Source organism: Oncorhynchus mykiss, chromosome 7 (assembly GCF_013265735.2).
Source record: "Oncorhynchus mykiss isolate Arlee chromosome 7, USDA_OmykA_1.1, whole genome shotgun sequence".
In the NCBI taxonomy this organism is placed as follows: Eukaryota; Metazoa; Chordata; class Actinopteri; order Salmoniformes; family Salmonidae; genus Oncorhynchus; species Oncorhynchus mykiss.
This window is the reverse complement of record NC_048571.1, coordinates 68,223,795-68,240,790: the sequence shown is the minus strand read 5'-3', so window position 1 is coordinate 68,240,790 and position 16,996 is coordinate 68,223,795. Positions and strand designations below refer to the sequence as shown.

The following is a 16,996-nucleotide window of genomic DNA, read 5'->3' as shown; positions in this document are numbered from 1 at the left end:
GATTAGGAGCACTCCCTTTAAGAGTGTGCTCCTAATCTCAGCTCGTTACCTGTATAAAAGACACCTGGGAGCCAGAAATCTGTTTGATTGAGACGGGGTCAAATACTTATTTCCCTCATTAAAATGCAAATCAGTTTATAACATTTTTGACATGAGTTTTTCTGGATATTTGTTGTTATTCTCTCTCTCACATTTCAAATAAACCTACCATTAAAATTATAGACTGATAATTTCTTTGTCAGTGGGCAAACGTACAAAATCAGCAAGGGATCAAATGTGGCGATTTTATTAATTGTTCAACAGTCTTATGGCTTGGGGGAAGCTGCTGAGGAGCCCTTTGGTCCTAGACTTGGTGCTCTGGTACCGCTTGCCACACGGTAGCAGAGAAAACAGTCTTTAACTTGGGTGACTTGAGTCTCTGACCATTTTATGGGCTTTCCTCAGACACCGCCTATTGTATGGCCTGGATGGCAGGAAGCTTGGCCCCAGTGATGTACTGGGCCATTTGCACTACCCTCTGTATCATCTTACGGTCAGATGCCAAGCAGTTGCCATACCAGGCGGTGATGCAACCAGCTCTCGAAGGTACAGCTGTAGAACCTTTTAAGGATCTGGGGACCCATGCCAAATCTTTTCAGTCACCTGAGGGGGAAAAGGTTTTGACGTGCCCTCTTCGCTACTGTCTTGGTATGTTTGGACCATGATAGTTTGTTGGTGATGTGGACACCAAGGAACTTGAAACTATTGACCCGCTCCACTACAGCCCGGTCGATGTTAACAGCGGCCTTTTCGACCTGCCTTTTCCTGTAGTCCACGATCAGCTCCTTTGTATTGCTCACATTGAGAGAGAGGTTGTTGTCCTGGCACCACACTGCCAGTTCTCTGACCTCCTCCATATAGGCTGTCTCATCGTTGTCTGTGATCAGACCTACCACTGTTGTGTCATCAGCCAGCTTAATGATGGTGTTGGAGTCATGTTTGGCCACACAGTCATGGGTGAACAGGGAGTACAGGAGGGGACTAAGCACGCACCCCTGAGGGGCCCCAGTGTTAAGGATCAGCGTGGCAGACGTGTTATTGCATACTTTTACCACCTGAGAGTCCAGGATCCAGTTGCAGAGGGAGATGTTTAGTCTCCTTAGCTTAGTGATGAGCTTCGTGGGCACTATGGTGTTGAACGCTGAGCTGTAGTCAATGAACAGCATTCTCACATAGGTGTTCCTTTTGTCCAGGTGAGAAAGGGCAGTGTGGAGTGCGATTGAGATGGCGTCATCTGTGGATCTGTTACGGCGGTATGCAAATTAGAGTGGGTTTAGGGTGTCCAGGAGAATGCTGATGATGTGAGCCATGACCAGTCTTTCAAAGCACTTCATGGCTACCGATGTGAGTGCCACGGGGCGGTAATCATTTAGGCAGGTTACTTTCGCTTCCTTGGTCACAGGGAATATGGTGGTCTGCTTGAAACATGTAGGTATTACAGACTCAGTCAGGGAGAGGTTGGTCCGAGCATGTTTTGAGTACACGTCCTGGTAATCCATCTGGCCCAGCGGCTTTGTGAATGTTGACCTGCTTAAAGGTTCTGTTCATATCGGCTACCGAGAATGTTATCACACTGTCATCCAGAACAGCTGGTGCTCTCGTGCATGCTTCAGTGTTGCTTACCTCGAAGCGAGCATAAAAAGGCATTTAGCTCATCTGGTAGGCTAGCGTCGCTGGGCAGCTCGCATCTGGGTTTCCCTTTGTAATCCGTAATAGTTTTCAAACCCTGCCACATCTGACGAGTGTCAGAGCCGGTGTAGTAGGATTCAATCTTATTCCTGTATTGACGCTTTGCTTGTTTGATTGTTCGTCTGAGGGCATAGCGAGATTTCTTATATGCGTCCATATTAGTCTCCCGCTCCTTAGAAGCAGCAGCTCTAGCCTTTAGCTCAATGCGGATGTTGCCTGTAATCCATGGCTTCTGGTTGGGATATGTACGCACAGTCACTGTGGGGACGACGTAGAATGTAGAATCCGTGTCATCTGACCACTTCCGTATTGAGCGAGTCACTGGTACTTCCTGCTTTTGTTTTTGCTTGTAAGCAGGAATCAGGAGGATAGAATTATGGTCAGATTTGCCAAATGGAGGGCGGGGGGGGGGGGCTTTGTATGCATCTCTGTGTGTGGAGTAAAGGTGGTCTAGGATTTTCTGATTTAAGTTTGCCTCCATTAAAGTCCCTGGCCACTAGGAGCGCCGCTTCTGGGTGAGCATTTTCTTATTTGCTTATGGCCTTATAGAGTTGATTGAGAGCGGTCTTAGTGCTAGCTTCGTTCTGTGGTGGTAAATAGACGCTATGAATAATATAGGTGAGAACTCTCTTGGTAGATAGTGTGGTCTACAGCTTATCATAAGGTACTCTACCTCAGGCGAGCATACCTCAAGACTTATTTAATATTAGACATCGCGCACCAGCTGTTATTGACAAATAGACACACACACCCCTCGCCTTACTAGAGGTAGCGTCTCTGTTCTGCCGGTGCATAGAGAATCCCGCTAGCTCTATATTGTCCGTATTGTTGTTCACCCACGTCTTAGTGAAACATAAGATGTTACAGTATTTGATGTCCCGTTGGTAGGATCATCTTAATCGTGCATCATCAATGTTATTTTCCAATGATTGCGCGTTAGCAAGAAGAACGGATGGCAGTGGGAGTTTACTCGCTTCACTACCTACAGATTCTCAGAAGGCTGCCTGATTTGCGGCCCCTTTTCCTGCATCTTTTCTTCATGCAAAAGGCATGGATCTGGGCCTGTTCCATTAAAAGCATGATATCCTTCTCGACGGACTCATTAAAGAAAAAGGTTTCTTCCAGTCCGCGGTGAGTTCTTCCAGTCTTCCAGCTGTTCTCATGTCCAGAAGTTATTTTCGGTCATAAGAGATGGTAGCAGCAACATTATTTATACAATAAGTTAAAAAATAAGTTACACAAAACGCAAAAAAAAAATAACAAAATAGCACATTTGGTTGGGAGAATGAAGAGAAACAGTAGTCTACCATGGAACATACTAACCCTATTCTTCCTAATGCTTAGTACTAGACCTGGCTATAAACACACAGGGTCAATTGCAACCAGCACTGGCCAGCATATTAAAATGAGGTAAACTCTCGTTAAACCATTAATACAACATAATATCACCGGCACAGCTGATTTAAATTGCAACCATCGTCGGGCACTGAATTGCTGCTCTCTAAAGCTCACTAAGTGTTCCTGGTCACTGTCAACATCTTTGAAGACATTCTGGTGGGTATTATCATCGGGGTAAATGAAACCTCCTTTTTTTAGCAGACAGTGTAGATTTAAAGTGCAACTGAACCGAAAAACTCTGGTTAAAATGGGCCTATGTGGCATCGATATGAGTTAGAAATATTTATCCTAGTATAAAAATAATATAATGATAATAATATAAGGATAATGTTGGTCATAAAATCAGTTTAGTTCAAAACTGAGATTAGCAAGATGACTAGAAAAAATAGTTTGTCAAGGAATAAAGGGTAGGCCAGTTTTCCTTGGGTTGTTTAAAAAAAAATCCTGCCCATATGCCCACAGCTGGCAGCACCCAAGTAATCATCAATTCAGTGCGCAGCTGCACACTAAGCACAATATTCTTGCCAAAGTAGGTAATCGACACCTTAATTAATTGACACTCTCCTCGACCACTTATCGGTTACCGGGCCACGGAGGAGAGACAAATGTACAGGGGACAATATTTAAACATTTCAATAGCTCCAAATTTCAATGACTTAAAAAGCTTGTATAAATTAATATGAAATGTATATTGTCCATTTACATAGTGTAATTTATTGACGGTCCCTAACTAGCCCCTCAGACAGGCAATCCAAAGTGAAACCAACTTTGCCACTGTCGCACACCTGCTTGCCGAAGCTAATTGCTGAACAAAGTTGGCTTGCTTGATTACGAATAGCCCTGAATGAATTGTGAATAATGATGGTGAGAAAGTTACAGACGCACAAATATCATAGCCCCAAGACATGCCTCTCATCATTAACATGGCGGGACTATGTACAACAAGTCATTGTATTATTTAAATCTAAAGTGCTGGAGTACAGAACTAAAACAACAGCAAAATTGTCACTTTCCCACCGTTCCAGATACTTTTGGTGCTCACTGTAAATGATAACATCTGGATCCATAAAACAAATGATATTTGGAGGTCATTGTTCCGTCAACCCCACAAGTCCACAAGGATAGAACGGGACTGGACCGGACACAGGACAGGACAAGAACCGACAGCACAGTTCATCCTAAAGCCTCCACTGAGTAAACACATGAGGAATGTCAAGATTTAACCAGAAGAACTTAATACAACATTTCCAAATAAATCTATTAACTCCCTACCCTGCATTCCTAGATAAAGCTGTATTCAGTAATCTGTCTGGGAGCGTAAGCAGCTTTCCGTCAACACATACAGTGGGATTATATTCTGCTCTCTGCCATGTCTCACTGTGAACCATGACAACAGGGAGGGAAGATTGCTATGAGGTTTTCATAGGAAGAATGCAATGCTATCCTCCTGGCTCCTGCTTATATAAGACTTTTATAATATCTTAATATTCTGTCAGACGCCACACCACTGTATTGAGTTCTGTATCCAATGTTACTGAAAGAAATAGATAACAATGAACAACTCTGGAAGGTTGAAATATGCGGACGAAGATCATTGCTCATGTTATTTTGTCACTGTTTAGCATTGATGCAGTGTGATGTTCTACTTCTCTCACATTGATGTGACATTGGGGTAAATATGGTGTGATACTGTAACTGTATATCACAGACTTTACTCTGACTCACTACTTCAGTTTACTCCTCTTGGCTACGCCAGTTCTAGTCTCACAGTACAGGACATCACAGCGAATTGCTGGAGTCCAGGCTACACCAGGTCTGATATTCTGTAAGGGACCACCTCATTATCCAACCAACAGTGGTTGCATCCCAAATGGCACCCTATTCCCTATACAGTGTACTACTTTTGACCAGAGGACAAAGCCACTATCATGTCACCCTGTTTGAGCTGCATGCAGTAGGGCCATTTATCTCCTGCTCCAACCATTCCTGTCCCAGGGAAACACCTGTTATTAATATGCGATTCCTGACAGTGGTGAGCATCCACACACAGCACCATATCTCTGTTAACACCAGTGCATGTGTGTTAGGTCATTGCATGGTGCTTTAGTGGGGGGGGAGCGGAAAGGTGGAGACTCAATCCCTGACCATCTGGAGTCAATGCTGTCCTCCTGTTGCTTAGTGTCACGCCGTCAGACTCAATCTAGTCTGTCCCCTCCAGATACAAACCATCAGTCATATGCCAAGGGCTGTGTTCAGCTTTCTGCTTGGAAATTGATTTTCTGGTCCATTGGGGTGCATAGGCTTGTGTGAACTGACCAAAACATAATGTGATGATCGTAGGCTTCATGTGTGCTTCAAGGTTTGGACCATTAAAATGTCAACTGAGAAATATGTGCTAACTTACGAACAAAACAATGCAGTTGAAAAATGAAATACGAGTGTTGCTCTGTAGTCTGATCACAAACACATGGACAGAAAGGGAAATGGTCTGAATGAGGCTGCATCAGACAGTGGCCGTTTCCGAATACCCATACTGCGTCCTAAATAGTAGGCCGTTTGAGTGTGCGAAAAAATGAAGTTTTAACAGTATGCAACATTTTGAAAAAGTTGTATACTTTAAATGCCTGGATGTCATACTCATTTGGGCTTTGGCAACAGCTGATCAACTAGACACGTGATGCACTACCAAAATCAACAAATAGTGGTAATCATGTCACGTTCTAATTATACGAAAATAGAGCGTTTTATAGTATGTGATTTTTTTTAATTTATAGGCTACATAAAAAAGGCTACATAATAGCAAAGCTTCTGTGGTGGTGTTCAAATGTAGGCCAAGTAGTTTTTGTTCTCCTTAAAATGATCACAAGTATTGCTTCGTTGGCTACAGCTTTAAAGGGACTCAGTGTCACCGGTGTAGACTGTCTCTGCGTTGTGTTTTGATCGGCTTACATATGACCAAAGATTCAGGATTGGTGTTGATCTTTTATTCTCTGATAGAGAAACAAACAACATCCACAAATGGAATGTTGTGCTGCCCTTATGCACCAACTCCTCTCTTCCACATAGGTACAGTAGACAGGGAAGAGGTGAGAGGGGCAGAGGATGTTTATGAGGGGGAATACAGAAGGAGAAGGAATCGTGCAAAGTTAAAAAGGGCACTTACAACAACAAAAGGAATGTACACTAATATCAGGCATGGAAACTATTCAGATTTTGTGTATTTATACAACATGAAATTCAACACTTGTTACATTGGGATGTGGCTGCGTCCAGCGGTTCTGAATTTGTGATGCACCCGACTGTCCACATTTTTCTGTGCAATAGACTTTCGATTTGAACATTCAAAAAGTGTGTGTACTAGGCTATTTGATTTAATTTACAGTGCCTTGCGAAAGTATTCGGCCCCCTTGAACTTTGCGACCTTTTGCCACATTTCAGGCTTCAAACATAAAGATATAAAACTGTATTTTTTTGTGAAGAATCAGCAACAAGTGGGACACAATCATGAAGTGGAACGACATTTATTGGATATTTCAAACTTTTTTAACAAATCAAAAACTGAAAAATTGGGCGTGCAAAATTATTCAGCCCCTTTACTTTCAGTGCAGCAAACTCTCTCCAGAAGTTCAGTGAGGATCTCTGAATGATCCAATGTTGACCTAAATGACTAATGATGATAAATACAATCCGCCTGTGTGTAATCAAGTCTCCGTATAAATGCACCTGCACTGTGATAGTCTCAGAGGTCCGTTAAAAGCGCAGAGAGCATCATGAAGAACAAGGAACACACCAGGCAGGTCCGAGATACTGTTGTGAAGAAGTTTAAAGCCGGATTTGGATACAAAAAGATTTCCCAAGCTTTAAACATCCCAAGGAGCACTGTGCAAGCGATAATATTGAAATGGAAGGAGTATCAGACCACTGCAAATCTACCAAGACCTGGCCGTCCCTCTAAACTTTCAGGTCATACAAGGAGAAGACTGATCAGAGATGCAGCCAAGAAGCCCATGATCACTCTGGATGAACTGCAGAGATCTACAGCTGAGGTGGGAGACTCTGTCCATAGGACAACAATCAGTCGTATATCGCACAAATCTGGCCTTTATGGAAGCGTGGCAAGAAGAAAGCCATTTCTTAAAGATATCCATAAAAAGTGTCGTTTAAAGTTTGCCACAAGCCACCTGGAAGACACACCAAACATGTGGAAGAAGGTGCTCTGGTCAGATTAAACCAAAATTGAACTTTTTGGCAACAATGCAAAACATGTTTGGCGTAAAAGCAACACAGCTGAACACACCATCCCCACTGTCAAACATGGTGGTGGCAGCATCATGGTTTGGGCCTGCTTTTCTTCAGCAGGGACAGGGAAGATGGTTAAAATTGATGGGAAGATGGATGGAGCCAATTACAGGACCATTCTGAAAGAAAACCTGATGGAGTCTGCAAAAGACCTGAGACTGGGAGATTTGTCTTCCAACAAGACAATGATCCAAAACATAAAGCAAAATCTACAATGGAATGGTTCAAAAATAAACATATCCAGGTGTTAGAATGGCCAAGTCAAAGTCCAGACCTGAATCCAATCGAGAATCTGTGGAAAGAACTGAAAACTGCTGTTCACAAATGCTCTCCATCCAACCTCACTGAGCTCGAGCTGTTTTGCAAGGAGGAATGGGAAAAATTGTCAGTCTCTCGATGTGCAAAACTGATAGAGACATACCCCAAGCGACTTACAGCTGTAATCGCAGCAAAAGGTGGCGCTACAAAGTATTAACTTAAGGGGGCTGAATAATTTTGCACGCCCAATTTTTCAGTTTTTGATTTGTTAAAAAAGTTTGAAATATCCAATAAATGTCGTTCCACTTCATGATTGTGTCCCACTTGTTGTTGATTCTTCACAAAAAAAATACAGTTTTATATCTTTATATTTGAAGCCTGAAATGTGGCAAAAGGTCGCAAAGTTCAAGGGGGCCGAATACTTTCGCAAGGCACTGTATATACAGTATCAGTCAAAAGTTTGGATACACACACCATTTTTTTTTACTATTTTCTACATTGTAGAAAAATAGCGAAGACATTAAAACTATGATTTAACAAATATGGAATCATGTGGTAAACAAAAAAGTGTTAAACAAACAGATTTATTCTTCTTCAAAGTTGCCTTGATGACAGTTTTCCACACTCAAATTATCTATTTCTGTCTTCAGTCGTTTATAAATAGGATAGATGGGCTATGTGGTCTACAAGGGTATAGGTTGATTGTGATAGACTGCCTATAACCAGCCAATAACTCCATTCCTATTCTATTCCGAGTTTAGAGAACTGAATCATTTTCTAAATGGGCTATTATCAGGCTGGTTAATGCAATGCATGTCTGTTGAATTTGGAAAAATCTACTCGCACTCGACCCCGCACCACCTACTCAGCCAGACTGGAGCTGCTACTGTGTTGCGGCCGTGTCATACTGCACACTTTTTACTAAACTGTACGTGCTAAATAGTATTGATGAGTACACAGCATGCAGTTTAAGTATGTAGTACACTAGTATGGGTATTTGGACAAGGCCAGTGAAAGTAATGCAGCAGTCAGACCTCTTGCCTTTAGCAGGAGAGACGAGTCAGGCATCCTTATAATGACTCTTTCCAAGGGGGATCTGCCAACGTAGCCTCAAATTACCCACTATGTGCATTGCATTCTACCCCAAGCAGAGGCATGCTAAGCTACACACCCACACACACGCACTTTGGGAGAGCAAACAAGGATACATTTTTAAGTACACATTCTAAATTTAACTACTCAAAGACATAATGGAGTTCTCATAGAGATCATATCATTCGTAATGAATGATATGATCTCTATGGTTCTGCTCCTCAGAACATCCAAGTAAAAGCATAATGTATCCATGGCAGCTTGCCACGAACGTCGTCTTGGAAATGACCGGACCAAGGTGCAGCGTGGTGAGCGTACATTTTCTCTTTATTGAATTAAAATGTCACCAACAAAACAAGAAACAACAAAATGACCGTGAAGCTTACTAGGGCTATAGTGCCACTAACAAAGATAAAAGGAAAAAAGGCTGCCTAAGATTCCCAATCAGAGACAACGATTGAGCCATACCCGGCCAAAACATAGAAACAAACAACATAGAATGCCCACCCCAAATCACACCCTGACCTAACCAAATAGAGAAATAAAACAGTCACTAAGGTCAGGGCGTGACACAGCTTGATGTCTTGCAACAGAAAAAGGCCAAATATGTTACATTTTGGACCAATTATCATATCCAAATGTGTGTTATTTCCTCAATGATATCCAGGTCACGGTCACCCTCGCAAAAGAAAATTCTATCCTCAAGGGTGTTTCCTGGTTAAATAAAATGTCTTCTCATCCTGTTTTTCTTTGTCTTCTTCTTTTATTTTCCCTCTTTGTTCCTCTCACACGCTGCTGTTACTGTGCCATTTGGCCTGGCTGCTCTATGCTCTGCTCTCACTGAGACACTAGAAATAAATACAATAATGTCCAAGAGCACTAATCTCTCTGTTACGCTAAACGTGATATACTTCTTCTTGCACATCTCTCTCCTAGCAATACATTGAGACTTACTGTATGTAGCTATTACTGTAACAGTGGTGTCAGAACACTTACGTTCCCAGAACTTCTTTGAAGTCATAGTTTTCTTTGATGTCTGACGTCTTCTTTTTCCATCCATTCCCGTCCTCTAGATCTCCAAGGGGCATCCTGACCTATTCTGTCAATCCAATCGGCCACGGGAGAACTGTGGAGGGATGAAGTGGTGGACAGTCAGGCAGAAAGTTTAGCATCCACATTCATTAGCAGGCAGACCCTGCTCACTGGAAAACACACACACACACACACACTTCATACTTTAAATCGAGAAAAGAAGAGAAGAGCAGCCAAGCATTCTAATGATGACACAGACAATCTATCATCTAGTCATTCAATACCAAATTATGATAGGCTTTGAAAGATGTGGTATTTACATGGATGAGACATGGAGGATCCCTATTCCCTATATAGTGGACTAGTTTTGACCAGAGCCCAATTGGCCCCATGGTGTGCCTAATGCGAAATCAGATGTATGGATCAACATGGGAGATTTAAAGCAATTTCCAATGCCATCTCTCTTTAGTATTTTAATTAATTACAACAGAGGTCATTTCAATTGATAAATAACCAGAGAAAAGAGTGATCACCACTCAAGGTTGTATTTACCACAAGGCTAAGAGACAGACAGACAGACAGACAGACAGACAGACAGACAGACAGACAGACAGACAGACAGACAGACAGACAGACAGACAGACAGACAGACAGACAGACAGACAGACAGACAGACAGACAGAGTAGAGGTGTAATGGGTTCGCACTCAAAAATAAGTTGCATAAAGCTTACTTCATTATTCAACGTTTTAAATGTTTTACTACATCAGGGGTAGTGTACACAGATGTTTCGGCTCTACAGCCAGAGCTGGACAGGTTCCGAAATTAAATTAAATGAATTTCTTAACTACATTAACTCTAGAATACAATTAATTTCCTTCACTATGGAAAATACCATTAACTCTATACATTTCTTAGATGTACTTGTTACAAAGAAGAGACAATTTCTAAGTACTACAGTTTACAGAAAACCTACAGATAAAAATACTAAATTGATAGCTGATATTTATCCCCCTCTCCCCCTAAAAAGAAGTTTACCAGTAGGACAACTTCATAGACTGCGTCACATCTGTAATACAGAAGAAGAATATGATAGACAATCAAATTCTCTCTCTCCTTGAGCGTTTTCACTTGAGAGGATACCCCGATACCTGGCATGATAAAGCTAAAAAACAAATTAAAATTTTGAACAGGAGCCAGTTACTTAATAAATCCTAACAAAAACAGAATAAACAGTTTTCTGTAAACTATATACTTACTTTCAATGATAGCTGTTATGACATCAAGTCTATTGTAATAAATATTGGCACATCATCACACTCCTCTTTAAATTCTGCTTTCCAGAGTCCACCTTTATTAACCTATAAACGATCAAGAAATCGATCAAACATTTTGGTTAAATCAGATCAGAGAGAGAAAAGAGGCCTTCATAAAAGGATGCTTCCCCTGTAGATCTTGTACCTCTTGCAGCACCATAAGGACATGTAACTTTGTATGCCCTCAGACTTCTAGAACCTATGAGATAAAGTAATGTATAACTTGCGCTACTAAAGGACTTATGTTACAATGTTCTTGTAATACGATTTTTATTGGAAAAACATCCCCCGCCTTGAAAGTACATCTAGAGAATATAAATCTTCAATTAGATGTCAAGATATCACCTCGCCAGTTCCGAGACACTTTATAGAACAAAATCATCATATTAATTAATTGCTTTGTGTCGGTATTCTAAAAATGTAAGAGCTATGTGGATATATACATTTAATTCTGTATCTCCATACGGTTTAAACAAATAATTAGATTTCACCTCCTTGCTATAAGCTACATTTAGACGTATTATTTTTTTTATTTTACCTTTATTTAACCAGGTAGGCTAGTTGAGAACAAGTTCTCATTTGCAACTGCGACCTGGCCAAGATAAAGCGTAGCAATTTGACACATACAACACAGAGTTACACATGGAATAAACAAAAACAGTCAATAATACAGTAGAACAAAAGAAACAAAAAGTCTATATGTAGTGAATGCAAATGAGGTAAGATAAGGGAGTTAAGGCAATAAATAGGCCATGGTGGTGAAGTAATTACAATATAGCAATTAAACACTGGAATGGGAGATGTGCAGAAGATGAATGTGCAAGTAGAGATACTGGGGTGCAAAGGAGCAAGATAAATACATAAATACTGTATGGGGATGAGGCAGGTAGATAGATGGGCTATGTACAGGTGCAGTGATCTGCTCTGACAGCTGGTGCTTAAAGCTAGTGAGGGTTCAGAGATTTTTGCAGTTCGTTCCAGTCATTGGCAGCAGAGAAATGGAAGGAAAGACAACCAAAGGAGGAATTGGCTTTGGGGGTGACCAGTGAGATATACTGTACCTGCTGGAGCGCGTGCTACGAGTGGGTGCTGCTATGGTGACCAGTGAGATGAGATAAGGTGGGGCTTTACCTAGCAGAGACTTGTAGATGACCTGTAGCCAGTGGGTTTGGCGGCGTGTATGAAGCGAGGGCCAACCAACGAGAGCGTACAGGTCGCAATGGTGGGTAGTGTATGGGGCTTTGGTGACAAAACAGATGGCACTGTGATAGACGGCATCCAGTTTGTTGAGTAGAGTGTTGGAGGCTATTTTATAGATGACATCACCGAAGTCGAGGATCGGTAGGATGGTCAGTTTTACGAGGGTATGTTTGGCAGCATGAGTGAAGGATGCTTTGTATATAGGAAGCCAATTCTAGATTTAATTTTGGATTGGAGATGCTTAATGTGAGTCTGGAAGGAGAGTTTACAGTCTAACCAGACACCTAGGTATTTGTAGTTGTCCACGTATTCTAAGTCAGAGCCGTCTAGAGTATTGATGCTGGACAGGCGAGCAGGTGCAGGCCCCACATATACAAGAACAGGCCCCACATATTTATGAACGACTTTGCCTGATGTCCATTGTGGTGGGCTATCTCATTAATTGATGTGACGTATTTAGGTGAGTGGACACCTGGGGCGATCATGTGTGAGTTTCCCTTCGTGCCCACTCCCATACCCTATAATTCTGTACCTTTGGGTGAATAATTTGTATAGAGGTAGACGAGAGGGTCCGCGTCCCTGATTGGCATATGAGTGGAAATCCTGATTAAAAGCACCTGCTGCTTACAAATGCTGTTGTGAATTTAAAAATAATTGTACCTACACACTGAAGATCGCCGTAAAGCCGAAACGTGTACAATATCCCAGATCCAGTAAAAAATGTGACATATTTTTGAGTGTGAACTCATTACACCTCTGTTTGTCTGAATTTGCGGGTTTATGCAGCAATACGCCAACCCATCTGGTTTGCACTTAGTGGGACTATAATTTTTTTTTCAACAGGACATTGACCCGACACACCTCCAGGCTGTGTAAGGGCTATTTGACCGAGAAGGAGAGTGATGGAGTGCTGCATCAGATGACCTGGCCTCCACACCCACCCGACCTCAACACAGAAGAAATGGTTTGGGATGAGTTGGACCACAGAGTGAAGGAAAAGCAGCAAACAAGTTCTCAGCATATGTGGGAACTCCTTCAAGACTGTTGGAAAAGCATTCCTGGGCATGCTCCTGATGAGGTGGCGGATGATCTCCTCCCAGACCTGGACTAAAGCATCTGCCAACTCCTGGATAGTCTGTGGTGCAACGCGGCGTTGGTGGATGGAGCGAGACATGATGTCCCAGATGTGCTCAATTGGATTCAGGTCTGGGGAACGGGCGGGCCAGTCCATAGCATCAATGCCTTCCTCTTGCAGGAACTGCTGACACACTCCAGCCACATGAGGTCTAGCATTGTCTTGCATTAGGAGGAACCCAGGGCCAACCGCACCAGCATATGGTCTCACAAGGGGTCTGAGGATCTCATCTCGGTACCTAATGGCAGTCAGGCTACCTCTGGCGAGCACATGGAGGGCTGTACGGCCCCCCAAAGAAATGCCACCCCACACCATGACTGACCCACCGCCAAACCGGTCATGCTGGAGGATGTTGCAGGCAGCAGAACGTTCTCCACGGCATCTCCAGACTCTGTCACGTCTGTCACATGCTCAGTGTGAACCTCCTTTCATCTGTGAAGAGCACAGGGCACCAGTGACGAATTTGCCAATCTTGGTGGTATCTGGCAAATGCAAGCACATGTAAGCACAACCCCCACCTGTGGACGTCGGGCCCTCATACCACCCTCATGGAGTCTGTTTCTGACCGTTTGAGCAGACACATGCACATTTGTGGCCTGCTGGAGGTCATTTTGCAGGGCTCTGGCAGTGCTCCTCCTGCTCATCCTTGCACAAAGGCGGAGGTAGCGGTCCTGCTGCTGGGTTGTTGCCCTCCTACACGTCTCCTGATGTACTGGCCTGTCTCCTGGTAGCGCCTCCATGCTCTGGACACTACGCTGACAGACACAGCAAACATTCTTGCCACAGCTCGCATTGATGTGCCATCCTGGATGAGCTGCACTACCTGAGCCACTTGTGTGGGTTGTAGACTCCGTCTCATGCTACCACTAGAGTGAAAGCACCGCCAGCATTCAAAAGTGACCAAAACATCAGCCAGGAAGCATAGGAACTGAGAAGTGGTCTGTGGTCACCACCTGCAGAACCACTCCTTTATTGGGGGTGTCTTGCTAATTGCCTATAATTTCCACCTGTTGTCTATTCCATTTGCACAACAACATGTGAAATGTATTGTCAATCAGTGTTGCTTCCTAAGTGGACAGTTTGATTTCACAGAAATGTGATTGATTTGGAGTTACATTGTGTTGTTTAAGTGTTGCCTTTATTTTTTTGAGCAGTGTATATACACAGTGGGGAGAACAAGTATTTAATACACTGCCGATTTTGCAGGTTTTCCCACCTACAAAGCACGTAGAGGTCTGTAATTGTTTTCATAGGTACACTTCAACTGTGAGAGACGGAATCTAAAACAAAAATCCAGAAAATCACATTGTATGATTTTTAAGTAATTAATTAGCATTTTATCACATGACATAAGTATTTGATCACCTACCAACCAGTAAGAATTCCGGCTCTCACAGACCTGTTAGTTTTTCTTTAAGAAGCCTCCTGCTCTCCACTCATTACCTGTATTAACTGCACCTGTTTGAACTCGTTACATGTATAAAAGACACCTGTCCACACACTCAATCAAACAGACTCCAACCTCTCCACAATGGCCAAGACCAGAGAGGTGTATAAGGACATCAGGGATAAAATTGTAGACCTGCACAAGGCTGGGATGGGTTACAGGACAATAGGCAAGCAGCTTGGTGAGAAGGCAACAACTGTTGGTGCAATTATTAGAAAATGGAAGAAGTTCAAGATGACAGTCAATCACCCTCGGTCTGGGGCTCCATGCAAGATCTCACCTCGTGGGGAATCAATGATCATGAGGAAGGTGAGGGATCAGCCCAGACCTACACGGCAGGACCTGGTCAATGACCTGAAGAGAGCTGGGACCACAGTCTCAAAGAAAACCATTAGTAACACACTACGCCATCATGGATTAAAATCCTGCAGCGCACGCAAGGTCCCCGTGCTCAAGCCAGTGCATGTCCAGGCCCATCTGAAGTTTGCCAATGACCATCTGGATGATCCAGAGGAGGATTGGGAGAAGGTCATGTGGTCTGAAGAGACAAAAATAGAGCATTTTTGGTCTAAACTCCACTTGCTGTGTTTGGAGGAAGAAGAAGGATGAGTACAACCCCAAGAGCACCATCCCAACCGTGAAGCATGGAGGTGGAAACATCATTCTTTGGGGATGCTTTTCTGCAAAGGGGACAGGACGACTGCACCGTATTGAGGGGAGGGTGGATGGGGCCATGTATTGCGAGATCTTGGCCCACAACCTCCTTCCCTCAGTAAGAGCATTGAAGATGGGTCGTGGCTGGGTCTTCCAGCATGACAACGACCTGAAACACACAGCCAGGGCAACTAAGGAGTGGCTCCGTAAGAAGCATCTCAAGGTCCTGGAGTGGCCTAGCCAGTCTCCAGACCTGAACCCAATAGAAAATCTTTGGAGGGAGCTGAAAGTCCGTATTGCCCAGTGATAGCCCCAAAACCTGAAGGATCTGTAGAAGGTCTGTATGGAGGAGTGGGCTAAAATCCCTGCTGCAGTGTGTGCAAACCTGGTCAAGAACTACAGGAAACGTATGATCTCTGTAATTGCAAACAACAGTTTCTGTACCAAATATTAGGTTCTGCTTTTCTGATGTATCAAATACTTATGTCTTGCAATAAAATACAAATGAATGACTTAAAAATCATACAATGTGATTTTCTGGATTTTTGTTTTAGACCTCTACATGCTTTGTAAGTAGGAAAACCTGCAAAATCGGCAGTGTATCAAATACTTGTTCTCCCCACTGTGTGTGTGTGTATATATATATATAGTACCATTCAAAAGTTTGGGGTCACTTGTTTTTGAAAGAAAAGCACTTTTTTTTGTCTATTAAAATAACATCATATTGATCACATACAGTGTAGAAGTTGTAAATGACTCTTATTCCATACAAAATCATGCATTTCCAGCTGTATCTACATAGACGTACAAAGGCCAATTATCAGCAACCATGTTCCAATGGCACGTTGTTTTAGCTAATCTAGGTTCTAAATTTTAAAAGGCTAATTGATCATTAGAAAACACTTTTGCAATTATGTTAGCACAGCTGAAAACTGTTGTCCTAATTAAAGAAGCAATAAAACTGGCCTTCTTTAAACTAGTTGAGTATCTGGAGCATCAGCGTTTGCGGGTTCGATTACAGGCTCTAAATGGCAAGAAACAAAGAGCTTTCTTCTGAAACTCGTCAGTATATTCTAGTTCTGAGAAATGAAGGCTATTCCATGCGTGAAATTGCCAAGAAACTGAAGATGTGGTTCAAAGCTGTGTACTACTCCCTTCACAGAACAGAGCAAACTGGCCCTAACCAGAATAGAAAGAGGCGTGGGAGGCCCCGGTGCACAACTGAGCAAGAGGACATGTACATTAGAGTGTCTAGTTTGAGAAACAGACGCCTCACAAGTCCTCAGCTGGCAGCTTCATTAATTAAGCAAAACACCAGTCTCAACATCAACAGTGAAGAGGCGACTCCGGGATGCTGACCTTCTAGGCAGAGTTCCTCTGTCCAGTCAGTGTCTGTTATTTTCCCCATCTTAGTCTTCTACTTTTACTGGCCAGTCTG

The 16,996-nt window shown here is 42.8% G+C and overlaps 1 protein-coding gene across 1 annotated transcript in view; it reads right to left on the bottom strand.

Annotated features, from left to right (window-relative positions):
• LOC110528342 (calcium/calmodulin-dependent protein kinase type 1-like) overlaps positions 1-16,996 on the bottom strand; it is a 39,606-nt gene that overhangs the window by 20,786 nt on the left and 1,824 nt on the right. Inside the window, exon 2 of the mRNA XM_036983921.1 lies at positions 9,772-9,901. Coding sequence (XP_036839816.1) covers positions 9,772-9,863 — 92 coding nt within the window. The 5' untranslated portion in view covers positions 9,864-9,901. The remainder of the gene's footprint in view (positions 1-9,771; positions 9,902-16,996) is intronic.